The sequence below is a fragment of the Felis catus genome, chromosome A1 (genome assembly GCF_018350175.1).
Source record: "Felis catus isolate Fca126 chromosome A1, F.catus_Fca126_mat1.0, whole genome shotgun sequence".
NCBI lineage: Eukaryota > Metazoa > Chordata > Mammalia > Carnivora > Felidae > Felis > Felis catus.
The window spans coordinates 140,880,569-140,906,371 of NC_058368.1; the positions used below are offsets into that span (position 1 = coordinate 140,880,569).

At 42.7% G+C, this 25,803-nt stretch overlaps 1 protein-coding gene across 2 annotated transcripts; it reads left to right on the plus strand.

The window, feature by feature from the left end:
* Positions 1 to 11,705: 11,705 nt before the first annotated feature.
* On the plus strand, positions 11,706 to 25,396 carry CRHBP (corticotropin releasing hormone binding protein). 2 transcript variants are annotated; one of them, XR_006601112.1, is made up of 8 exons: positions 11,706 to 12,987; positions 13,346 to 13,439; positions 13,721 to 13,878; positions 15,246 to 15,456; positions 17,670 to 17,818; positions 21,874 to 21,991; positions 23,732 to 23,874; positions 24,627 to 24,762. XR_006601112.1 is itself a non-coding variant. In XM_023257693.2 (7 exons), exons 1-7 carry the CDS (start codon positions 12,910 to 12,912, stop codon positions 24,782 to 24,784), a joined length of 966 nt encoding a protein of 321 aa, XP_023113461.1. In that variant the 5' UTR covers positions 11,941 to 12,909; the 3' UTR covers positions 24,785 to 25,396. The 2 variants fall into 2 exon arrangements, 1 of the variants encoding a protein (XP_023113461.1); XM_023257693.2 differs by lacking the exon at positions 23,732 to 23,874 and having other exon boundaries at positions 11,941 to 12,987; positions 24,627 to 25,396.
* The last annotated feature ends 407 nt before the right edge of the window (positions 25,397 to 25,803 follow it).

Below are 25,803 nucleotides of genomic sequence, written 5' to 3' on the forward strand. Positions count from 1 at the left end.
GGCGAGAGGCCTGAGGTCAGCTGGGTCCTCAGGGTTAGGCTTGCCCTCTCTTCTCAGCTGTGTTGCTGGGCAGAGTTTTGACTCCCTCAAGGGACCACAGGAGAGGAGAATGTTGTCCTAGTGGGGTGTTTCCCTGACGGGAGCAGTGAAGCAGGGAGAAGCCTACAGAGTGCCAATCAGCCTCTTCTAGAAGCAGTGGAACAACCCTGGGGGCTTGGGGAGCCTCCCCTGGACGGCTTGAAGGCACCTCAGGGCGCTGAGTAGCTACCGATCTGATCATATCTGGGCCACATGAGCCTTGGTATGTAGTGACTCGCCCTCTCAGCACACCCCAGGCAATGTCACTGTGGATAGGAAGGAGCGGTTTCCTGTCACGCAGGTGGCACTACCATCTCCTGAACTTTTGCTGCAGGCCAGACCCTGTATTAAGCACTTTTCAAATATCTCCCTCGATATGCACAACCTTAGGGAAGAGGAACTGTTGTCCCCATTTTTAAATAATACAACTTGTCAATTGTCCTTTCTTCGTGGCCACATCTTTCTTTTTACTGTAGCAAAATATACATTAAATGAAATCTACCACTTCTAACCAATTTGAAGGATACAATTCAGCAGTGCTACAAACATTCACGTTGTTGTGCGGCCATCACCACCATCCATTTCCTGAACTTTTTCCTCTTCCCAAACAGGAACTTTATGCCCATTTAAGCAAACTTCCTTCCCTGCCCTCAGCCCCTGTTAACCACTATTCTACTTTCTGTCTGTATGAATTTTCCTATTCTACGTACCTCGTATAAGCAAAATCATACAATGCTTGTCTTTTTATGTCTGGCTTATTTCCCTTAGCATAGTGTTTTCAAGGTTCATCTGTGTTGTAGTATCCCTGTTTTGTTTTGTTTTGTTATTTATTTATGTTGCCCACACCACCAAATAATCATCTTTGCATTTTTATTTATTTTTTAGTTTTTTTAAATGTTTATTATTTTGAGAGAGAGAGAGAGGAAGAGCGAGAGCGAGGGAGGAGCGAGAGAGAGAGAGGGAGACACAGAATCTGAAGCAGGCTTCAGGCTTTGAGCCGTCAGCCGGGATATTCAGGTGGATTCTCCTGGGATGATTTCCAGTGTGTCCATCCTGTATCACCTCCGTGGCCTCATGACTTACCCTTTTATCCTTTTATGAAGTGAAAAGATAAATCTTCCATTGTTATGCTATATTTTTCCTTCTCATTTTTATGGATCATGTCAACTTGCATTGCGTCTGAAAAACAAACTAGCTTATTGTTCAGCGCTGTGAAAATGTAGCATCTGATGTGTGGCATAAGAAAAGAAACATACCAGGGACTGAAAATTCACCTTCAGGAAGACTTTCACCTTGAAATTTGATGATATGTGGAACAGATGTTTTAATTTACCTATGATAATTTGCATAATCAATTTAACATGTGGTTTATCAAACCTGCCAAAGAGCAGGTGACAATATGGAATTAATATGATCGCTAATTTGACACATCATTGAGATTAATTTGACCTTTCCTGCTCTCAAAATACCCAGAGGTCTTCACAGACAGGCATGTTGTGCTGTGAGATGCCATGTGTAGCAATCTAAAACCCATCATTTAGCCTCACAAATAAAGCAACCCCTTTGTCAGTCTGCCTGATGCTTTTACTCTTTTCCTTTCAGGCTCTCTTCTAAATTGAAAAGAAGGCAATGAGTGAATGCTGGGGGAGGCATCCAATTCTGAGTGTTCATGACTTTATGAAGAGTAATTGATTTATTTCTCCTCCAAAACTATAAATGGTATTGACGTGTCCCTGCTCTGTTCGTTTATTCTTGATCCCAGACTCAAAGAGCTATTACCTTTAAGAATCCGTGGTGACAATCCATTTCAGACGTTAGCTTTAAATCTAGAGAACCAAAGTAAAGGACTTTAAATTATGCATTCATTTAATTACCAGTAGTAAATTATTAAAAGCAATAGAAATGTTCACCGATAGGGGTGTCTGGGTGGCTCAGTAGGTTAAGCGCCCGTCTCCTGATTTCAGCTCAAGTCATGATCTCACAGTCGTGAGATAGAGCTCCATGCTTAAGTCTCTCTCTCTCTCTCTCTCTCTCTCTCTCTCTCTCTCTCTCTCTCTCCCCCCCTCAACCCCCCCCCCCGACTTGTACTCTCTCTCTCTCAAAACTACCCAAAAAATCAGGGTCACCTAGGTGGCTCAGTTAGTTAAGCGTCAGACTCTTGATTTCGGCTCAGGTCATGCTCTCCGGGTTCTGAGACATATCAGGCTCTGCGTTAACAGTGTGGAGCCTGCTTGGGATTATCTGCCCCTCGCCCGTGTGTGTGCTTTTGCTCACTCTCTCTCTCAAAATAAATAAATAAAAGCTTAAAAAGAATAAAAAAAAGAAATGTTCACCAATAGATGATTGATTAAATAAAATGCCATGCCAGTAGAATCCTTTAGCATATAAATGATGTGAGAAAAGTATATTAATAACATAAAAACCTGTTTATAATATAGGACATGAAGAAATCATACTGCAAAATAGTATATGTACTATAATCTCATTTTTGTAAGGAAAATTATGTATATATCTCTCTGGAAGTATAAACACTAAATTGTTAACTATGTTCTATCTACATGGAAGGATTAAGGATGATTTATGGCTCTTCCTTTGTATTGGCCTATATTAATGTTTTTATTATGAATATGTTAAAGGAAAAAATGCATATTTTTTTGTAATTATGAAGGATGGCAGATTGAATGCAGCACCCAATTTCACTGTCTCCCAAAACGCTATTAAATTTCCTATAAATGGGTTCACGCACACACATTGTGAGAGTGGGAGGAGGAAAGAGAGAGAAATGTTGAACGTGGAGATGGGGAAGAAGGGAGGGGGGAAGAAAGGAGCAAAAGAGAAGGGAGGGGTTGGAGAACCAACTGCAAAGAAGACAACAGCACCAACATCTTGGAAGCCAGAAGGCAGATATGAGAAGAGTACCTTGTTTGAGACTAGAGAAAGCATAGTCTCAAGGCAAGCAGCGGGGGAAACTACAGAGCAACCTGCTCAAAGGGGTTGCTGCTGGAACTGAGCTCTGCAGGGATGCTGGCGGGGGTGGGGAGGCGGTGGAGACACCCAATAAAAAGCACTGCTGAAAGCCTTGGAGAAGCTGCTAGATCTCCAGATATAGTTTCTCATCATTTCTCAGCCCTTGAGCCTACTATCCATCCCCCTTCCCACAGAAGTTTGGAGGTTCATTCTCTGCAGAGGGTCTCTGTACTGTGGACACCAGACTGTTGAAATTCTAGCACCGTATGAGAAACAGACAAATGACTGATCTTTTGCACGCTGAACCCTGAATGCAGAGCCCTTCCAGATCTTTCCACTTGGCTCCAGAACACCATCACCCAGACTTAACCCTTCTAGAGAAGAGATTGGGAAAGGCTTCCTTACAGACTAAATTTATACCTGTTCCTGAAGGCTTAAAAATGAAAAAGTATTGCCCTTACGGATACATATCTAGGTGACACAACCAGTGATGGAGAGTAAGGGAAACTGGGGTAGACCCCTGGAAGACCCCCTCAGTTTCTTAAACTGAGTGGTAGGAATAAGGATGGTAATACATCTTATTATTCTCATTTAAACTATGTATGTACATTTGATACACTCTTCTCTATGCATTTCATATTTTATAATTCAAAAAATGTTGGTGCTAACTCAGAACCTAACGGTAGGATAACGACTGTGGGGGCACCCCAAGATCTCTTTCCTCCTTCTGCTTTTCTCCCTTTCTTCTTTTCATTCCTGTCCTGTTTCTTCTATTCTCTCATCCCCTCTTTTTTTTTCTAATTTCTCTTATTTTGCCTTACATCTCTTTAGTCACACCTCATTAGCCTTCCTCAGGGAACAGACGTGTTAGTGTCTCTCATGAAGCCTTTAGAAGGTATCACGCATTTTCTCACCATGATTTTTATCCCCCAGTGTTTTTAACTGAGAAATAATTTATGTATGATAAAATACACAGATCTTAACTGTACAATTTTATGAGTTTTGACAAATGTATATACCATGTAACCACCATCCCAATCAAGATATAGAACATTTCCTACCTCCCAAGAACTTTCCTTGTGCCCGATCAACCCCCCAACCCCACAGACAAACACTGTTTTGATTTCTATCACCACAAACTAATTTTGCCCAGCCTAAACTCCCTAACATCGCAAGCATGCATCATGTACACATTTCGTTTGGCTTTTTGCCCCTCTCAGCATAATTTTTTAAAATTCATTCATGTTGATACATGGACCAAGAGTTTCTCTTTTTATTGCTGGATACTTTTCCATTACACAAATACATTACAAGTGGTTTGCCTTTACGTTTTTTCTTAATGTTATTGTCAGTTTTTTTAAGTTAATGTTTCCTTCTTAATTTAGAAACTACCGGATTTTTATGTCATCCTTGTATTTACCCAACTGTGGGATTTGAACAATACCTGGAAAATGTAACATAATCCAGGTCTTCTTGTTTCATTTTACTTACATTGGTGCAGCCATAGTTTTCCAGATGGTTGAGTGGATAGCACAGTGACGCGGGCAGGTGCTCACTGCTCTGGCTCTGTTTTAGGCCGCAATAGTTAATAGTCTGGCCAGAGGCACTGGTTCTAAGACGTTTGCATTAGTTTCTTTGCATATGAGCATATCTTCACACTGCGTTTCGTGAATGGCGAGTTTGAGATTACTGATTTATTATAGAAGGATACAATTCAGAAAGAGCCGAGCAGAAGAGATGCATGGGCAAGGTGTGGGGAAAGGAAGGGGCATGGGGTTTCTATGCCTGCTCCAGGGACTCCACTCTCCTCAAAAGTCCACCTGTCATCAGGAGGTTTTTGGTTTCTTTCTTTGTTGGTGGTGGTGGTGGTGGTTTTTTGTTTGTTTTTGTTTTTAGTCTTAATTCCTTAATTCCTTTAGTGCATGTGAAGTGGTATTTGATTGTGGTTTTGTTTCGCTTTCCCTGCTGGATGGTGATGTCGAGCACCTTCACATACACTTACTGGAAATTTCTGTATCTTTCTTCGTGAGGTGACTTTTCAAGGCATTTATTGGCCTATTTTACTTTATATATTTTTTGCCCATTTTAAAATACAGTTGTTTTCTTTATATTACTGGTTTGGAAGATATATGAATTTATAGTATTCTCTCCCATTCTGAAGCTTAAAAAGTTATGTTGAGAGGGGCAAAAAAGCCAAACGAAACGTGTACATGATGCATGCTTGCGATGTTAGGGAGTTTAGGCTGGGCAAAATTAGTTTGTGGTGACAGAAATCAGAACAGTGTTTGCCTGTGGGGTTGGAGGGTTGATCGAGCACAAGGAAACTTCTTGGGAGGTAGGGAATGTCTTTTCATTTTCTTAATGGTGTCTTGTGATGAGGAGAATTGCTTGATTTTAATGAAGTTCAATTTATCAGTTTTTCTTTTATGGTTTGTGCTTTCTGTAACCTAAGAAACATTTGGCTCTCCCGGGGTTGCAACAATATTCTCTCATGTTTTCTTCTGTATGCTTTAGAGCTTCAGCTTTCATGTCTATGTCCGTGATCCATCTCAAATTAATTGTTGTATATGGTGTAAGGTAGGGATCACGTTGTGTGTGTGTATGTGTGTGTGGGTTTTCCATACGAAAATCCAGTTGTACCGGCAGGCACCTCATGCCTTTAAACTGACTGAATGTACCTCCACCCCTTTGCCCATCACACAGAAAAGTCTTCTAAACCTAAACCTGAAACCTCAGGATTTGTATCTTTGTCTCTCACATTCTGTTGCCTCCCTTAGATGTAGCCAATACCATTTTTTTTTAATTTTTTAAATTTACATCCAAGTTAGTTAGCATATAGTGCAACAATGATTTCAGGAGTAGATTCCTTAACGCCCCTTACCCATTTAGCCTATCCCCCCTCCCACAACCCCTCCAGCAACCCTCAGTTTGTTCTCCATAATTATGAGTCTCTTATACTTTGTACCCCTCCCTGTTTTTATATTATTTTTGCTTCCCTTCCCTTGTGTTTGTCTGTTCTGTTTCTTAAAGTCCTCATATGAGTGAAGTCATATGATATTTGTCTTTCTCTAATTTAATTTTGCTTAGCATGATACCTTCTAGTTGCATCCACGTAGTTGCAACTGGCAAGATTTCATTCTTTTTGATTCCCAAGTAATAACATAGCCAATACCTTTAAGTGCAAATTATTATATCCTCCAGACAATTACAAATAATTTGCTTCTTTAGAATCATATATTTCAAATTTAGAGAGAAAAAAAGATTTTGTAAGGAAAAAACCTTTCAGCTTCTCTTTGACTCTGCCCTTTCAGTGTTTAAGATGCAGACAAAATCAGCTGTTGAGTTTGGTGCTGCAATATATAGTGAAATAATATGAAATGAAATAGGCATTTAAATCATTTTTTGGTATTTTCAAAGTTAGAATATGTCTGACTCTTTTCGAATACCAAGTTGACCTAAAATCAGAGGAATAGGAGTTCCAAAAGAAGAAAAAGGAAAGAGACAACAAGTGAGAGAAGTCAGGGAATAACAAGTGAGCAACATATGTAAAAATTAGGAATGACCTAAGTGAGGGAAGTTTCTGCAGCACTGCGGAGGTGGAAGCCGGAGCAAGGAAGCTGAGCAAAAAACGAGGCGTAACTCGGTATGAGTAGAATTAACAGCTAATTTTTTTAGAAGACACAAGGCCTGAGAAACTTTGGCGAGAAAACTTCTGTGGTCTTCTTGCCTGGCAAATATTAAATGTACTGTGATTCTGGAAAGCCTTGTCTGTGCCATGTACTCTGCCCACACCTTTGTTTGGTCCTTTTATTGAACTCTCCAAAACTTACCCATTTGAGAGTGCCATCTATCTCTTGATATAATCCTAAGAGTTACCCCCCTCCTCATCTTAGAGATGAAGTAAATAACTCATTCACACTCCCGGTCAGTGCTCTGGGACTTGGGACACTTAATCTAGAGCCCTTTTGTTTCTACTCTACAGGTAACACACATGGGAATAAGCATGAAACCCCTACAGTTATTTTTTTTTAATTTTTTTAATTTGAGAGAGAGAGAAAGAGAGAGCAAGTGGGAGAGGGGGCAGAGGGATAGAGAGAGAACCTTAAGCAGGCTCCATGCTCAGTGCAGAGCCCCATGCAGGGCTCAATCCCCTGGGATCATGGCCTGAGCTGAAATCAAGAGTTGGACGCTCAGCTGACTAGCCACTCAGGTGCCCCTTAACCCCTACAGTTCTTGAGTACTTCTCTGGGGTGTTGCCCTCACGGTGCTGTGCTGGGGCAGAATGGAGTCTGAGGCAAAAAGAAGTATCACTAAGATTAAGGGCATATTTATCTAAACCTTTGTTATTTTGTTCATTATGGAGTTGGGGGGGGCGTTTGCATTAACTTTCATTTTATTATGTATTGTATTATAAAATTATTTATCATGATGAGTGAATCTTTGTGCCCCACCTGAATCCCAGCCCTGTCCCTCCAGCTCCCGCCTATCTTTCTAGCTGGCTGTGGTCCTGGAGAGCCAACTCTGGGAACTGGTTCAGCACACCTCTCTTCCCTTTCCTCCTACTTTACCATTTGACTCTCATTACCTGGCTGCGGCCACATCTTTGGATGTGGGCAGCCAATATTGTAGTGGTGACAATGCTTTAATTTGTTTTTAGGTACCATCCAGGAGTGCCAGGTGTGTGTGTGTGCTGAGGACAGAGAGGGATGAGCCACAGGGCCAGACTTCCAGGAATTGACATTTGGAGTCAAAGATGGGTATATTAAAACGTATAATAAAATAAGATAAAGGCTACTCAGGGTATATATAAAATACTATGAGTGTAGAGCAGCTAAATCTGTTGCTCACAATTTGTGGAGGGAAGGAAGAATGGAAAGAAGGAAGGAAGGGAGGGAGGAAGGAAAGAAGTGGGGGGAAGGAAGGGAGGGAGGGAGGGGGAATGAGGGAGGGAGGGAGGAAGGAAGGAAGGGAGGAAGGGAGGTAGGAAGGAAGGAAGGATGAATAAAAGAAGCGGTTGACAGAGGGGAGAAGCAAGCTGGCCCCTGGCAGGGGTCTCAGAAAAGTGTGCTAAAACTCACCCCAGATAGCTCACCACTGCCTAGCTTGCAGTTATCCCTACTGATTTCCTTATTTAGAACCTCTCGTGTCACTCCACATAATTGGCAGAATTTTCTCCTTTAGATTTATTTTAAGGCACTAAGAAATGAGACTCTTTACACTTCATTTCTCTTCCGTCACAGACGCGGCTGATGTTATGTGCCTATGCACGTCACCACTACCTGATGACAAACACACCAACTGATCTGGACACGGCTGTACTTTTCCCTTTGATGCAGGCAGTGAGGGATTATTAAATTGCATTTCATCATGATCTATTGGCTAGATGTTAGTCACGGCATATTTTGGAGTAAGCCTGAGGGAAGTTGAGATAACAATGTCAATCCAAAGTCAAGGAAGCCAACGAACGCGCAGACATGAACAATCCTCAGTCTCCTTTGTACTTATTGATCTGCCAGTATCTTGCTTTGGGCTGTGCCGTCTCACTTTCCGCTGGTAGCCTAGTAATTCTTAAAACCCAAAATGTAATTTTGGGGTTAATTTCCAGGGCTGTTGTCTTTGAAAGAGGATCACTTACCTGGCTGGACATAGATCTTTTTCGTCTAGACTTTGTTTCTGACTCATGGTGATAATCTGGGAAGATCATTTAATCTCTCTTACTTTCTCATATCATCACTGTTTGGAAGCTTTCCTTTGTGTGGGACATAGAATATTAAGTCCTAAAATAATCTACAGCATAGATCATCTTTTTACAGGTAAGAAAACTTATGGTCAAAGAGGGCATTAAACCAGGGTTGTTTTGTTTTGTTTTGTTTTGTGTTTTCAGTCTCTTGAAGATACCTATTATTCTGTGAACCCAGCATCCCTTCTAGAAACTTCTTCTCCCTTCTCTGTCTGTATGGCTGTCATGAAAACAGTCATGTTACCACAAGATCCTATCCCCTGGGCTTTGAGCTTTTTCCCACAAAGTTATGTGGACTGGGAATTATGAGAACATTGATTCAGGGGGGCAGGATTTTAAATTGTGCTGAAACTGTAGTGGCTCACCCAGACAATCTGTAAGTATGCCAAGGGGACTTTGTAGTCACCCCCATGGTCTATGATGTAACTGTGACAGCCAAGTGTAAATTTATGGAGTCTTCGACATCTTATATATGCACTGAGGTATCAGGAGAAGCAAGGAACTACATAATCCCAAATCTCTTTCTATTCTAGGGTCAATCCCAAACCCACCCCTGTAAGTACTCCCTGTTTGTAGTAGTAAACTTTTTCTTTTGTTAATCACTTCAACAGAGGACACTTGCAACCCCCCAAAGTCCTAATCTTCACTGACTGCTGGCCATCTTTAGTAAAACAAAAGAAGATAATGGATCTGGGTTGAAATCACTGACATATGAAGCTTTCATTCAAAGGCTGGTTTATATTAGTTCCCAAGGATATTTGCTTAGTTTCTTTCTTCCTGATCTCAAACACATCTGAAAAATAAGTCTTATCTATTAAAATGATTGCATTGAGGCGCCTGGGTGGCACAGTCAGTTAAGCGTCCGACTTCAGCCAGGTCACGATCTCACGGTCCAGGAGTTCGAGCCCCGCGTCAGGCTCTGGGCTGATGGCTCAGAGCCTGGAGCCTGTTTCCGATTCTGTGTCTCCCTCTCTCTCTGCCCCTCCCCCGTTCATGCTCTGTCTCTCTCTGTCCCAAAAATAAATAAACGTTGAAAAAATAAATAAATAAATAAATAAAATTTAAAAAAATGATTGCATTAAAAATAGCCAAATTTATTCAAACAGCATATCATCTTGAAAGCAACTGAAAATTAGTTTTTTGTTGTTATTGGTTACCAATGAGTTTTATTCAGTTTATTTTCTGTATTTTATAGTTCTGATTCTGCTTTTTGTTTGTTGATTTATTAGTTTTAGAGTCCATTTATTGGTGGAACCATATGGTATTTGTCTTTCTCAGTCTGACTTATTTCACCTAGCATAATACCTTCTAGGTCCATCCATGTTGTCTCAAATGGCACCATTTCATCCTTTTTTATGGCTAAGCAAAATTCCCTTGTGTATATATACCACATTTCCTTGTCTATTTATCTGTTGATGGACACTTAGGTTGCTTCCATGTCTTGGCTATTATAAATAATGCTTCAATAAACAAGGGTGCATATATTTTTTGGAGTTAATATTTTCGTTTTCTTTGGGTAAATACCCAATAGTGGGATTATTAGATCATAAGGTATTTCCGTTTTTCGTTTTTTGAAGAACTTCCATACTGTTTTCCACAGTGTCTATACCAATTTACATTTCCATGAACAGCGAACGAGAGTTCCTTTTTTCCCACATCCTTACCAACACTTGTTTCTTGTGTTCTTGATTTTAGTCCTTCCAACAGGTGTGAGGTGATGTCTCATTGTGGTTTTGATTTGCATTTCCCTGATGATGAGTGATGTTGAGCATCTTTTCATGTATCTGTTGATCATCTGTATGTCTTTGGAAAAATATCTCTTCAGCTCCTCTGCCCATTTTATTTTATTTTATTAAGATTTTATTTTTAAGTAATCTCTACACCCAGTGTGGTGCTCGAACTTACAACCCCGAGATCAATAGTTGCACACTCCACCAACTGAACCAGGCAGGCATCCTCTGCCCATTTTTAAATCAGATTGCTTGTTTGTTTTGGACTGTTTGAGGGTATTTTTTGGTGTTGACCTGTGTGAGTTCTTTATATTTTTTGGATATTAACAGATATCCATTTATCTGATATATCATTTATAAATATTTTCTCCTATAGTTACTCTTAATTAAAAAAAAAACAAGATACAATTTCTATTGGCTTAGTAGATATTTTCCAACTTGGAGAAAATAACACATTTGGTGGAAATAAAGTTCACCCATATGTGATCATTTGTGGGGTGTTACATAAAATGGAATGTTATCTATCTGTGGTTATATTTGCCCTTATTTGTCTTCCAGTGTGCACTTCCTGAGGAGGGAACATCATGAATGCATGTAAGGAACATCAGTATTGTGTGTGTGTGTGTGTGTGTGTGTGTGTGTGTGTGTGTGCATGTGAAGATTGGAAAAGAATGTCTCCGTAGTGACGCTACAAAAGCCAGACCCTCAAAATGGGATAAACAAGAGTTTCCCAAGCTGAATGCCAGGCTGAATTCTGGGAATAGGCCAAGGCTATGGCTAGGTTGATGGTAAAGCCTGAAAGCTTCCTCAGGCACAAACAGGGAGGGAAACAGGCATGAAGATGGCCTGGTGTGTTTCAGACCAAGCAAGCTGGTGTTAAACCATTTATTTTTGTAATGTTTGATTCCTCTCTTTATGCCTTTTCTGAAATGCAGACATCTACACAGTCCCCGGATGGAGAGAAGAACTTGGTGGCCAGCGTTCATGACCTTTGGGTTCACTTCCCCCTCACACTCTCTGTGGTCTGAGGATTGTTTCCAAAAATGGAGGAGGTAGGAAGGCCTCCCAATTAAACAAGTAAGATAAGGAAATATCAAGTTCTATACCACTAGGCAAATTACTACTTAATTTTGAGTATTTATAAACATAATATAACCATTTCCTTGACTGAAATTTTGTATTAACATCTCATTATTTGTACTAATTTTAATAACAAAGAAAGCTAAGGGTAGTACCATGTTTTCTGTCAGGCAGAGGTAAAACAAGACAAGGTTTTTAGAATTTGTAGCTGCCTTGCTTAGCACATAAATTGGAAAGCCAAAAGTTTAGTATCCCCATATTTCCCATAACTTTTGACATGAAGGGGAAGCAACCATCTTCTGTCTAATCAGCAGAGATACTTATTTCTGGATCTCTAAGTCATTTGTTTAGCCCTGTGCAGTTGCTGGTAAGCAGTTATAGTGAAGTTTCTGGGCAGTTCTTTCTACCAGAATATTCAAATAATCCAAGTATTTGAAGGTGTGAAATGGAATGACTTCATCTCTCACTCGTTCAGATGGATGCCAAGGTCATGGTTACCGTTAGCTGGCCCAGGCGTGTGTCGTATGGTGTACACATTTGGGCTAAATGACAAAGCTAGGTGAAAATCCAGAAGTTCACAGACGCCAGAGTTAGCTTTCCGTCAGGGAAATGCTTACAAGAAACTGGACCAGGATAAAGCAAAGACTAAGGGACAGAAAGAAAGTTGGAGTTGCACTGTTGCCACATTCTGCAGAATCAGACTTCGGCTTCTGTTCAGCTCTCTTTGGAGCTAAAAGCTCCTCAAGTTCCTTCCTGAGAGACAAGAGCAATTGCACAAACACTATAATCTCTGACGATTTCCAGCATGGTTCCATCAAGGTTCTGTGACAAGCCTGCACGATAAGATTATCTGTTTGGGTATTTTATGTATGTGTGTAACCTTGTCACTTGGCTTTGCAACGCTGAAAATTCCCTAAATATCCACAGGAAACGATAATTCAGCATTTGGCAGGTCAAGCCAAACGCCTTCCTTTATTTTCTATCCTTACCTCCTTCTTTGTCCCACAGTTTAGTTCAGTAAGTTTTAAGTGCCTAAAATCATTCTTGGTGAATAATGCTGGACCACTCTGAGAATTTGTGGCTGAGAGCTGGACCCTCGTCATCAGCACGCACTTTGTCACTGAGACAGGGTAACCCATGGTTACTGAGCTCAGATCAGTTAAGGGGCAGAGAGCCTCCCCTCCTCACTGCTCTATAAAAGAGACCCAGCAAAGGGACCCTACCAGCTTCTAGCTCTCAGCCTGGGCGTAGTTTTGGGAAGCAAAGCCTGAGACCTCCAGAGCCCAGCCGACCAGCTGCAGAGGCAAGACCGGCATGTCGCCTTCCTTCAAACTTCAGTGTCACTTCATTCTCATCTTGATGGCTCTAAGAGGGGAGAGCCGGTACCTAGAGGTGAGCGATCTCCGGACTGAGCCGTCACATCTTCCGTGTGTGTGTGTGTCCAGCCTTGGGGGTGGGTCTGCTGCCTCAGTTCTCAGCCCGTGTTGGGCTTAGCCCTTTCTTCCCTATCTTCTGCCCCCTCTTTCTCCTGGTCTTCCTCCTCGCCACTACGTCCTTCCCTTGGCCCCTGGGGACACCCTGGTCTGAGGGAAAGGGTCTGAGAGAGACCTCTTCTGCTCCGGACGCGGACGCGGGAGACCTGGATCCCTTCACTTTATTCTCTTCGCTGCGGGGCAGGGAGAGTGCCCCGCTGCGGGTCCCCTTTCCCGCAGTCTTGAACTCATTCGGACTGACGCGTTTTCCTCGCCAGCTGCGGGAAGCTGCGGACCACGACCCTCTCCGGTTCCTGGGCGCCAACCTGAAGCGGGAGCTGGCGGGGGAGCCGCTGTACCGCCGCGCGCTGCGTGAGTCGGGGTGCCGGCGCGCATCCGGGGGCAGCGGGGAGGTGACGAGGCCGGGCTCCGCACCCGCTCACGGGGCCCCGGGCACCGCCGGGAAGGGGCTGGCCTGGCCGGCCGGGGGCGCGATCCCCGTGCTCAGGGGCCCGCCGGGGGCGGGTGACGCGCTCCGCGTGGGGACCGGGCGCCGCGGACCCGGGAACAGGGGCCCGCGGGGAGGGGCCGGCCGGGGCCGGGGCGTCGGTGGCCGCAGCCCCGGCCCCCTGGCCCCACTGCCCCTCCCCCAGGGTGCCTGGACATGCTGAGCCTCCCGGGCCAGTTCACCTTCACCGCCGACCGGCCGCAGCTGCACTGCGCCGCCTTCCTCATCGGCGAGCCCGAAGAGTTCGTCACCATCCACTACGACCTGGTCTCCATCGACTGCCAGGGCGGCGACTTCCTGAAGGTGAGGCTTCCTCGCGGCGCACGCTCCCGCCGCGGGGCCCCGAGGGGGGTGAGCCGGGGCGCCGTGCCCGGCGTGGGGCTGCGGCGCGTGGAGCCGGCTGGTGGCCGAGCGGGAGAGGCGCCCCCCCACCCCGGACCGCCGCGGGGCGCGAACCCCGCCCGGAGCTCCGGCCGCGGTTGTTTGACTTCCCCTTCGTGCGCTCCTGGGACCCGGGCGCCCCCAAAGACTTGATTGAACTTGCGGCGAGAAGCGCTGTGTTACACGAAACTGATCCAGCTAGCAGCGGCGCTCGGGGCCACGAGGAGGGCCAGCCCCGCTTCTGAGGCCGGCCCCTGGCTCTGGGGAGCTGTCGCAAGCTCGCGGGAGCTGTCTTGAATTTCCCGGGGGACTCGGTCTGGAAGCCCTGGGGCCCGGGCCTCTGGGCGGGATGCTGAGAGCCAGTCTAGTCGGAGGTAGAAGGCCGAGTCCCCGGCCTCTGTACATGCCCCCTTCTAGTCGGTCTCCCTAAGTCTACCGGGTCAGCCTGGGACGGTTGATGGAGTTACACAGCCCCGTTAAAAGGATCATGATTAAAAACCTCCCAAGTGGAATGATTTTGGAATCTGTCAGACTCCTTTTAGAAGAGGACCAATCCGCGGAAGCACTTTGTAGCTGGTGATTTTGCCAGTGTGAACCAGGCTCAACCGGTTACATTGAAGACCTGTGGTGATTTTAACAGTAACATCAATAGACTCTGACCATTTGTCCAACAAGCTGACTTTAACAGGTGAAGGTAGAAAGCCCTAAGTGGCCTAACAGCCATTGCTGTTTGAGTGTTGAAGCAGTTCTTGGTATTTTAATACGAAATAGAAGTTTCAAAGTGAGGAAAATGGGCACATATAACCATGGGCAAGTAGGTGAAGTTGCTGCTCTAGTTTTTTTCTTTTGTTAGTTTTGAGATGTTTTGTTTATATGTCAACGAGGAGAAGGAAGAGACCAAGTGAAACCCAAATTAGGCTTGTGTGGAATTCTTCTGAAGATGGGATGTGTGGAAAATATGACCAAGATAAAAATGTATATTGGCTGTAGTTTCAGGTACCAAGGAGGCTGGAATTATAAAACAGAGTATAATCAAGTTTACTTGCTTTGGATACTTTAAGGTTTATGGAGGAAAAAAACCCAATCATTAATTAACAATAATACTTGCAGACAACCTTCACGGTCAAAAAATATATAGATGGAAAGCAAGTGGGCAGGGAAGTGCAGGTTGTCCCTTGCTCACAGACAGACATAGGACAGAAGGTGCATTGCTAGGTAAGATTTCAACACACCTGTGACTTCAGGAGTTGGTGGAGATGATCATCTCTCTCTGTGTTTTTTGTTGGAAGGTATTTGATGGTTGGATTCTCAAGGGGGAGAAGTTCCCCAGTTCCCAGGATCATCCTCTCCCCACAACTGAGCGGTACATAGATTTCTGTGACAGTGGTCTTAGCCGAAGGAGCATCAGATCCTCCCAGAATGTGGCCATGATCTTCTTCCGGGTTCGTCAACCAGGAAACGGATTTACAGTAACCATAAAGACAGATCCCAACCTCTTTCGTAAGTGGGCTCCCTCTCTTCTCAGTCAGTAAGGACTTGGAGGGAGGGAGTGTCAGATCCACTTTTCATAGGTAGTGTGATTGCACCAGACTTAAGAAACTTAAAGTGAGGAATGATTTGAATGGAAATTTTTTTTTGTCATTAGAAATGACCTAAAGGATATTTCCTATTCATTGCTCTGAAAATCAATTCACAATTTTCAACTTATTTCCTAGGCTAGGTAGGATATGAAGTTTTGGTGGGTAGAATTTTATTTTTTTCTCTTTAGTCTTATTCTAATCTGAGGCATGACAATGGATTCAGTGACAAACTGTAATCCCTCCATGTCATTCCATTAATCTTGGATAAGCTTGAGGGATCAGATCTGAAGTTGTAGTCTTAGAGATATTTAGGCAAAGGCTGAAAGACTGCATCTCTGGGATGTGGTAGACAGAGTTCATGTCCTGAGCAGAGGGTTGGACCAGAGGACCTCAACATTGCCCTCTAATTCTGAGTCCACCTCTCTAACTTGTTCCGTTTCTGGTGGATACAAACATAGATGCTGTATAAAACTGAACAGCCCAGGCCTAAAACACATTATTCTAATCAAAATTAGTTCATTCATCTGCTTATTATTTTTCCCCATGAAGCGAAATATATATATGCATCTATATATTTACAGAGTTAAATGGAGAAAAATAGTTTTTTAAAACTCGGGAAAATAAAACATCACTCATTTTTGGTTGCATACAATAGTATTAATGTTGACACTTTGTGTGGTGGAAGAATGGGGCCTTATCTGCCAAAGAATAATGTATTATATTCCAATTTTTATTTTTTAAAAAAGAGAATTTTTGAAAGAACCCCTCCCCCACCCCCACAAGGCTATTTTGAGAGCTAGAATAATCCCAGAAAGCAACATGAAATGTTTCTCCTATATTTGTGTGGTTAGAAGTCGGAAATCTTTGGGGTGCCTGGGTGGCTCAGTCAATTAAGCCTCCAACTCTTGATTTCAGCTCAGGTCACGATCTCATGGTTTGTGGGTTCGAGCCCTGCATTGGGCTCTGCACTGACAATGCAGAGCCTGCTTCGGATTCTCTCTCTCCCTTTCTCTCTACCATTCCCCTACTGTTCCTCTACCGTTCTTCTATTTTTCTCAGTCTATTTTGTAACAATTTTATTATTTATTTACTTCATTATTTAAAAAAAATCATTATGATTCTGGGGCGCCTGGGTGGCTCAGTCAGTTGAGCGTCCGACTTCAGCTCAGGTCATGATCTCACAGTCTGTGAGTTCGAGCCCCACGTCGGGCTCTGTGCTGACAGCTCAGAGCCTGAAGCCTGCTTTGGATTCTGTGTCTCCCTCTCTCTCTGCCCCTAACCCACTCACATTCTGTCTCTCTCAAAACTAAATAAACATTAAAAAAATGTATCATTATGGTTCCAAGTTCAATGAGTGAATGTTTCAGACAGGCAAGGTTTTAGTTCTGGCTTTACCTTTGAGCCTTTATTTTTTCTAGACTTTCAGCTGGAACTTGGACCCTAGTTAATGAAGTGTTTCTAGAACTTCCACTAGCTAGTGTTGTTTGATTAATTACTAATTTAAGTCTTGTGCTTGTTGTAAACAAGGTAACTCCCTGAGATTGAGATTGAGATTAGAAGCATTCTTATTTTTTTTTTTTAACATTTATTTATTTATTGAGAGACAGAGACAGAGCATTAGCAGGGGAGGGGCAGAGAGAGAGGGAGTCACACATTCCAAAGCCGGCTCCAGGCTCCGAGCTGTTAGCACAGAGTCCGACACAGGGCAAACTGCGAGATCATGACCTGAGCTGAAGTCGGATGCTTACCCGACTGAGCCACCCAGGTGCCCCAAGATTAGAAGCACTCTTGCCACCTAGAACCTTCTGACCATGTCTGCACATCACCAGTGATTTTTTTATTACATTTAAAAAATATTTATTTATTTTGAGAGAGAGAGAGAGAGAGAGAGAGGGAGTGGAGGAGGGGCAGAGAGAGTGATGGAGAGAGAGAGAATCCCAAGCAGGCTCCGCACTATCAGCATGAAGCCCGACATGGGCCTTGATTGCATGAACCCGTGAGATCATGACCTGAGTTGAAATCAAGAGTTGGAAATTTAGCCGACTGAGCCTCCCAGTCACCCTGGATAGGATAAATTTCTATAAGAACCCTGCATACCCAATAATGACAATATGATTCTGTTTTTCCGCAAAGCCTGCAATGTCATTTCCCAGACCCCAAATGGAAGGTTTACCCTGGTAGTCCCGCACCTGCATCGAAACTGCAGCTTCTCCATAATTTATCCTGTGGTGATCAAAATATCTGATCTCACCCTGGGACACTTACATGGTTTGCAGTCAAAGGTGAGTTGCTTTCTCCCTTCCCAATCATTTACTAAGGCCACAGCTTTATCAGAGGAGGAGCAATCATACAGGGCAAACATGGACATTAGTAAATTGTGGGAGCATGCTCTTCTGTTGATTTAGCCCCACATCCGCTTTCCCTCGCCTCTTTGATGAAAGCCCCCTTCTATTTGCCTCACGCTGCTCGGTGCGTACTCATGTGCCCCTTCCGATTACTTGACTACTTTTCTCGAGATACAGGAAAGGTTTTCAATTGGGAAAGTTGTGACATGTAATTACAATTGAACTCTCTGGTACTTGCCTCTTTTACAGAAATTCTCTCCTAGCAGAACCTAGTGTGAGTCATCTACACAGCTGTTTTTCTGATTATCGGAATTTTTTTTTGACATGAAGGAAGTGTCTCATTGACAGAACTGTGTTGTGAAGGAATGCTAAGTGTAGCATAAAATACAAAATTGGATTTTTAAGTTGCAAAATACAGTAGAGTGTTGAAGATTTTGTTGCATTATGTTTAACTCCATTCATTTTGCTTGAAAATATTAGCTGAGAAGCTCCATCAACCTATATTCCTTTGAACTTCTGTATGGAATTTACAACTAATGCTGAGCTTGATCTTTTTTTTTCTTTTTTCCCTTTTTTTTTTTTTTTTTTTTTTGCACCGCTAGCTTCTTCCCTCTGGGTCATTCTCATTTCCTTATACTTTCTTATATTTCTAGGTTAAGATAGCTCATATATTTGCTGACATCACAGACAGTCATTGTTCCTAATTAGGTAGATTCCAGTAAAAACCAAATAAATAGGACCAGGACTGAAAATAGGTGTATATCTAATTTCCTTTAAGCCCTGAATTCATGAGCTAGTGCCTGTTTGTTGTTGTGTTGTTTTGTTTTGTTGTTGTTTTTTTTGGGGGGGGGGGTTTGTTTAGCTGAACCTTAGTGGAAGAATGATCCTTTGATAAAGACCAGAATAAGGAGATGTCTTTGGCATAGCCCTTCGTCCTGATACCAATTATATGTTATTCCTGATGTATACTATAGAAGATGGCAAGCATGGTCGCAGGTTGGGAGATCTACCCTTTAGTTATTCTAGGCTGTGAGGAGTAATTTTGGTATTTCCCCTTGAAAAAATGTTAAAGTCTGCAGGGTTCTAGGCATCTATCTATTCCTTTACAAAATATTTGTTGAGCACTTTCCACATGCAAGGCACTATCTTAGATGCTGGAAATGAGCGACGAGCAACAGAGCTCCTGCTCACAGGGAACCTGCATTCTAGTGGGTTGAGCTCAGCAACAGTGCAATGCATTTGCAATAGCGGTGAGTGCCCTACAGAAAATGAAGCAGAGTGGTGTGATAGACAATGCAGCAGAGGGAGAGGCGGGAGCTCCTTGAGATAAGGTGGTCGGGAAAGGAAACTTCTGAGAAGGAGGAATTTAAAGTAAAACGTGAGTGATAGGTAAGAAGGAGCCAGCAGCCATTCCAAGGACCAGGGACAGAGGAGACGGCAGTGCAGAGGCTCAGAGGAAGAAGTGGGCTTCCAGAAATAAAAAGAAAGGTATGGGGAAGGGGGGATATTAGGCAACATCAGGGAGGCGGGCAGAGCCAGGGTGTGGTGAACCCAGCAGGTCATACTGAGGATTTGGAGTTTATTCTAAGTGCGGTGGGAAACCACTGAAAGGGGGCAGGCAGGAAAGCAACATGATCCATTGGATTATGCTTGGTGGGATGAGGGTGGCTGGGAATTGCTGACTTGATGACCAAATTAATTAACGAGGTCTGAGGCAAGAGGGAGAGGATTGATTACCTAAAGGCCATTCTGGCTTTGCATGGGCTATGGGGGCCAGAGTGGTCCAGGGAGTGCCCTTAGGGGCCATTGTCACAGTCTAGGCAAGAGACGATAGTGGGTTAGTCCAGGGAGGCAGAACCTCAACAGAGAAACCTAGGGGATCACTACTGAGGAGCAGGGTAGTATAGTACTTCTCATTCCTAAGAATAGCTAAGATGTTTGGGAAGAGGAGAGAGAAGTCATTGAATGTCAAGGAACAGGTGTGTCTAACTTCTATGTTTCTTTGTTTGGCTTCCGTCATTTTAGCACCTACTTCTTCCCAACCCCCGTACTTCCCATTTCTCTCTACGGGGCCTGCCTTTTCCCCTTCACCACTCTTGCTGAAATTTAGAACCTGAAGAACCGAGTGGAAAGTTTAGTCTTAACAGATGTTCCCCCTGGACATCCTCTACTCAAGGGAGAGGCAGTTAAGGTTTTTTTCCTTCACCTCTTATTCAGCTCTTCATACAAGAAGCCCTGTCCACAGGGGAGCTAGTTAAGCCTCTGTTTCATTCTTGGATGAAATGATGTGTAGAGCCTCAAGGCATAGGACCCAGCATACAGTAAGCACTTAAAAAATGTGTGTCCCCACCTACTTCCTTGTATTGGCCAAACAGTTGGTATTCTATTTTTTTTTCTACTCGGTTGTTTAGTTCTAGTTGCATCTCAATGTCTTCTGCATGTTTTAATGTGTGTTTTTGTGTGTGTGTGTGCGTGTGTGTGTTTAACATTGTCTATTTGAGATGTTTTTCTGTATGTGTCAGGGTCCATGTGGCTCACTTCTGAGCATCTTGCCGCTCTGCACTAGATCTCTCAATGAGTATGCCTCAATAAAGAAGATCACAGGCGAAGCTGGCCATGTAATTGTGGGAGACAGTGCAAACTGAAAATGTGGGGGCCCTTATTTTAAAAGTATTAAGAATTTCAAGATGGTGACAGCACAGCATTAAACCAAGCAACAGGCCCTTGTATGGCTTGTCTGGCTTGTGGTCACATGCCCACAAAGGCTAGTAGCCCTGACCTCAGGAGAAAGGTGGCCCAAAGTACAATGTTTGGGACTGAAAGTGGCTGCTTTATTTGTGTGGGAAGAGTGAAATGCAGGAATTTCTGTGGACAAGGCAGTGTGGATAGGCAGTATGGACAAGGCAATATGGACAAAGCAGTGTGGATGGGTGGTGTGGACAGGCAGTGTGGACAAGGCAGTGTGGAAAAACCAGTGTGGATAGGTAGTGTGGACAAGCAGTGTGGACAAGGCAGTGTGGATAAGCAGTGTGGACAAGGCAGTGTGGATAGGTAGTTTGGATAGGCAGTGTGGACAGGCATTGTGGACAAGGCAGTGTGGATAGCCAGTGTAGACAGGCAGAGTGGACAGAGCAGTGTGGACAAGGCAATGTGGACAGGCAGTGTGGATAGGCAGTACAGACAGGCAGCATTAACAGGCAGTGTGGACACGACAGTACGGACAGGCAGTGTGGATAAGCAGTGTAGACAGGCAGCATGGACAGGCAGTGTGGACAAGGGAGTATGGACAAAGCAGTGTGGAAAGGAAGGGAAGCAGAAAGTGGTTGTTACAGTGATTGTGCAAAGTCTAAGAATACATTCTGGTTTTGAGTAGCTCAAAATAAATTAGTTTTGGTCGGGAGGAGAAAGACAATGGTGACTCTAGCTAGCTTAAGCCCCAAATTAGGGTTCTTTTCTTTCTTTAGCATTCTTATAACTAATCTAAATGCCTGTCAGCAGAAATGATAAGGATCATCCCAATAGCGGGAAAAGTCTTTTATAAAGAGGAGGGAAAGAGGTGAGTTGAAGGAAAAACTGTAAAGACCTATCTATTAATAGAAATTCTGACTGCATGAGTTAAGAAATTCAAATAATTCAGTATGTATGTCCAAATGATTTACAAAGCAAAGCATTTTCAGATCCAATTTTCATTCATTTTATGTGGAGTTTACAGATTCCTATTGCATCATTCCAGTCCTTGAGCTGATAAAAAAATTTTTTTAATGCACACACATTTAAAGAAATGATTACTCAACTGATTTAGAAAAGCAGTTCTTATGATTATTTTCTCTTTTCAGTATCTTTTAATTTCCGGAGTCCTGGGTGTTAAATTAAATGGCACTGCCAGGATGTCCACGGCAAATGGAGTGAATTCACCAAATTGCAGTTGGTCAAATGGTTTGACTTCCGTAACTGGTTGAAATACATCTTTCTCTGCTGCTTGCTTCTTTTAGAACCCCTCAGCAGGTTGTGGGGGAATAGGAGACTTTGTGGAGCTGTTGGGAGGAACTGGACTGGACCCTTCCAAGATGATGCCTTTGGCTGACCTCTGCTATTCCTTTCACGGCCCTGGTGAGATGTGTCTTTGATTATTACTTATGAGCCTATCAAGATTCCTTAAATAAAACCTGATACCTCCTTAAATAAAACATCCCATGTTTTTTATACATGGGAAGGCAGGTTCCACCTAGAAAGCTTCCATTTTGTACATTGAGCCAATGTGAGGATTTTACATTTGAGCATATGTATGGTTATAGTGAATGCATTATCAAAATATCGGACACTGGAAAAGAAACCTCTGAAGGAACACAGGTGCATGTTTAAGGTTGGCCCTGAGTAAGACCATGAAAAAGACAAAGCTTTTTTTGTTCCGTGCTCTTTCCGCCTTCCTGAAAGTCGGTGCTTTTGTCCTCTGGATACCAAAGAGTTTACTAACTGAAAACTATAGTTCAAATAGATATGCCATCAGTTCGTTACAATATAATAATATAGTAATATCCAAATAAATTTCCTAAATATATGTGTATGTGTGTATTACTCGTAGCACACAAATTAAAAAGTGATATTCTTTATCAGAAATTCTCAGAACTGCTGAATGTCCCCAACTTCTAGGAGCAAAACCAGCTTCTGAAAGACTACTGCAAAAACAGAAATACATTCTAAAATCTAGAAGTGGTCACTGGGAATAAAAGACCAGGCCAGTGCACAGGATGCCCAACAGAACCAGATATTCTTTGCTAGGGATCAGTGAAGATTTTCCATTTGATTCTGCCCAGGTATGGTGAGGGTGGCTGGAAATTGCAGGCTTAGACCATCAGTACATGTAGCTTTTCTTGCCTCTTACTGTGTTCTCTGAGGCACTGGATCCTTCCATGCAGCAGGGCACCTGTGAGGAGATTCATTTGCACTAGGTAAGAAGAGTAGATTAAGGTCTAAAGACTACTCTTGCCTTAAAATGTAGGTAATTGAAGCCAGAGTAATTTTGGTATAGTTATGTCCAGTAATAAGCAAATACGATGCACATTAACAAAGGAAACAGAGCATGTTATATATATTAAAGTTTAGAGTAATATCAGAAAAAGAATGACCTTTCAAATAATTTAAAGCAAATTAAATTTGGACTCCTCACAGAAGCTTAACCTAGACTCCCTGGTGCTTATATAAAAGAAACATAGGTTTTATATTTATTATGTATCTAAATTGGCTTTTACCTCAGTAAGTATCTAGCTGTTTTACTTCATTTGAACCCAGGCACAGGCTTGTGAAGTACCTGTTATGCAATGATAATGTTCATGTTTCTCAGAATGCTATAGGTCTTATAGAGACAAAGTGGGGGGGGGGGGGAGATGGACAAAATTAAAATAGCAGAAAAAAACCATCGTAGGGCACATAAATCTTGCCTCAGGGATCAGCTTGACAGTGGAGAAATGAAAGAAATTTTAGATAAAAATATGTGAGTTTCAATATACACTTGTTTGGTCATATCCGCACTAGAAGATAGACATAAACGTTGCCAGATGCTTATACAAATAATAATAAGATTGGATTTAAGAGAAGTAAGGATATCAAAAGCCATTCCATGTAAGAAGCACAGAAAAAAATGAGACTGAAAAGGTGCAGGTAAATGATAGAGCAAACACAAGTATATTCATGTGTATCTAAACTATGCAAATTATTTTTGTTGATATGTAAAATAGAGTTATTATCTAGGCTCAGAAAATAATTAGCAGGTGATTTTTTTTAGTCTATGTAATGTTCATCGGTGCACTGTGTCCTCTAGCCATGTCCACTAACTGCCACTTGCATCCTCAGAACTATGACAACCAAAAACTACACCTGCAAATTCCCAACCTGTCCCTAGAGGGCGGTACTGCCCCTGCTGAGAACACTAAGCTAGAGCAGAGGTGCATGGTAGACAGATTGCCTTCACTGCATTTACCGCAGAAGCCTCGAAGGTAGGAGAATTGTGAAAAATGCAAAGAGACGTCTTATTGCTTCTGTTAAATAACAAAAATTCAACTGAGTAGATTTGAAAGATCTCATTGGCTTTACGAAATAATTCATGAATCGGGGAGCATTCCATCTAGCAAGTAGAGGGGTCCCCAAGGCATTGTACAAAATGGAAGGTTTTTATAGAAGGGTAGGACAAGAAATTTGGCAAGAGAAAAGGATTGTTCCAGGCAGGTCACTTTCCCTGAGGGGGAAAAGCAAGGTGTCTTATCCTGCAGATTACCTCATCTTCCTTCGGGGGGATGGAGAGGGCCCCTGTGGCAGATTCCTTGACGTTGATGGAAGAATTCCTGACTGACTGGTTAAGGCTATTTTTCTAGGGGAGGTTGAAATTACAATTAAATTAAATATTCAGCCCCAGTTTGGGACCTTGGTCTCAGGGACGCCATTTCGGGCCTGCAATTTTCTTTTTAACTCCTCTTTCCAGCCAGTTTTATTTGGCTAACAGTGGTTTTTTTTTTTTTTTTTTTTTTGCCCATGAGGAGAACTGAGTTCAATTTCAGTATCCTACGATTAATTATATATTATAATAACAATGAAAACAAAACGTTTCACCTGATGGCAGGTGCATGGTTTAAGTATGTGAGAGGAAGATGCATCCCCCTGCTTTCTTTGTGTTTAAATGATCTTATCGACAGGAACGGTTTATGTGGTTTCTAACCTGCAGGGAACCTTTTGCTTTTTCCATGAATTATAGCCCAGATGAAAATTGGCTGTGACAACACGGTGGTGCGCATGGTCTCTAGCGGAAAGCACGTAAATCGTGTGACTTTTGAGTACCGCCAGCTGGAACCATACGAACTGGAAAACCCAAATGGAAACAGTATCCAAGAAATCTGTTTGTCTACTCTTTGAATAACCAACCCCATGATTTACATGCTGCTAGCTAAGTGAGTTTTTAATGGCTGTTATATGTGATTTTGATGACCAGCAAGGTAAGAGCCTTTCGAATCAGTCAGTATTCCCAGGCTTGGACACACATTACACATACACACACACATATGTAGACACACACGTGGGCGTGCAAGCGTGCATTTATTTTTGTACCTTGCTTCTTTTTCATTTGTAATGTATAGACGACCACATGGCAGCAGATAAACCCTCCTTTGCCTTTGGTAGGAAAACAGTTTTCTATAATTCTTTGGTATGCTACAAACCTGCCCTGATAAGGCAAGTGCAGAGCAATGGGCACTAAAAAATTGCATCTCAAGGGAAAATACGACAAAGAAATTAAAATGGCGGTGTTCAGATTCGTCTTAGAACAGAAAGCAATTAAATGTCTGTATACCAAAGTAGTTGTATCTGTGTATTTTCTGTATATTATTCTGTTTACAATAGATAGTAGTCGTAGCTGTTGTTTATTGATTTGTAATGTCTTGTTGCTAACAAAACTCTGGAGCATGGAAAAAAAATTTTCCATCCACAAATACAAACATGAATAAATACATCAGAATGTTGGCGCCTTGACATTGTGCTTTGTTTTCCTGAGTAGTCCCCTCCCTTATTACCATCAGAAAATAGTGTTCTCGTGTGATGCAGAACCAAACGCTGAGCTAAATCATGTTATGCGTCTTCATGCTGGTAGAACTGTGGGCCTCCACAGCAGAATGATTTAGAGCAGAAGGCAGAACCGCAGTGTTTGCACAAACAGCGCTAACTGGTCCTCGTAGGGAAGCAGGGTGCAGAAACCCCTTTCTACTGTCCAAGAAGACTGAGAATACATGTTTTTGTCACAATGGGGTGTACTTCTTTTTTTTTTAATTTTTTTTATTAGTTTTCTTTATTTTTGAGAGGCAGAGAGAGACATAGAGCATGTGGGGGAGGGGCAGAGAGAGAGAGAGAGAAACACACACAGAATCAGAAGCAGGGTCCAG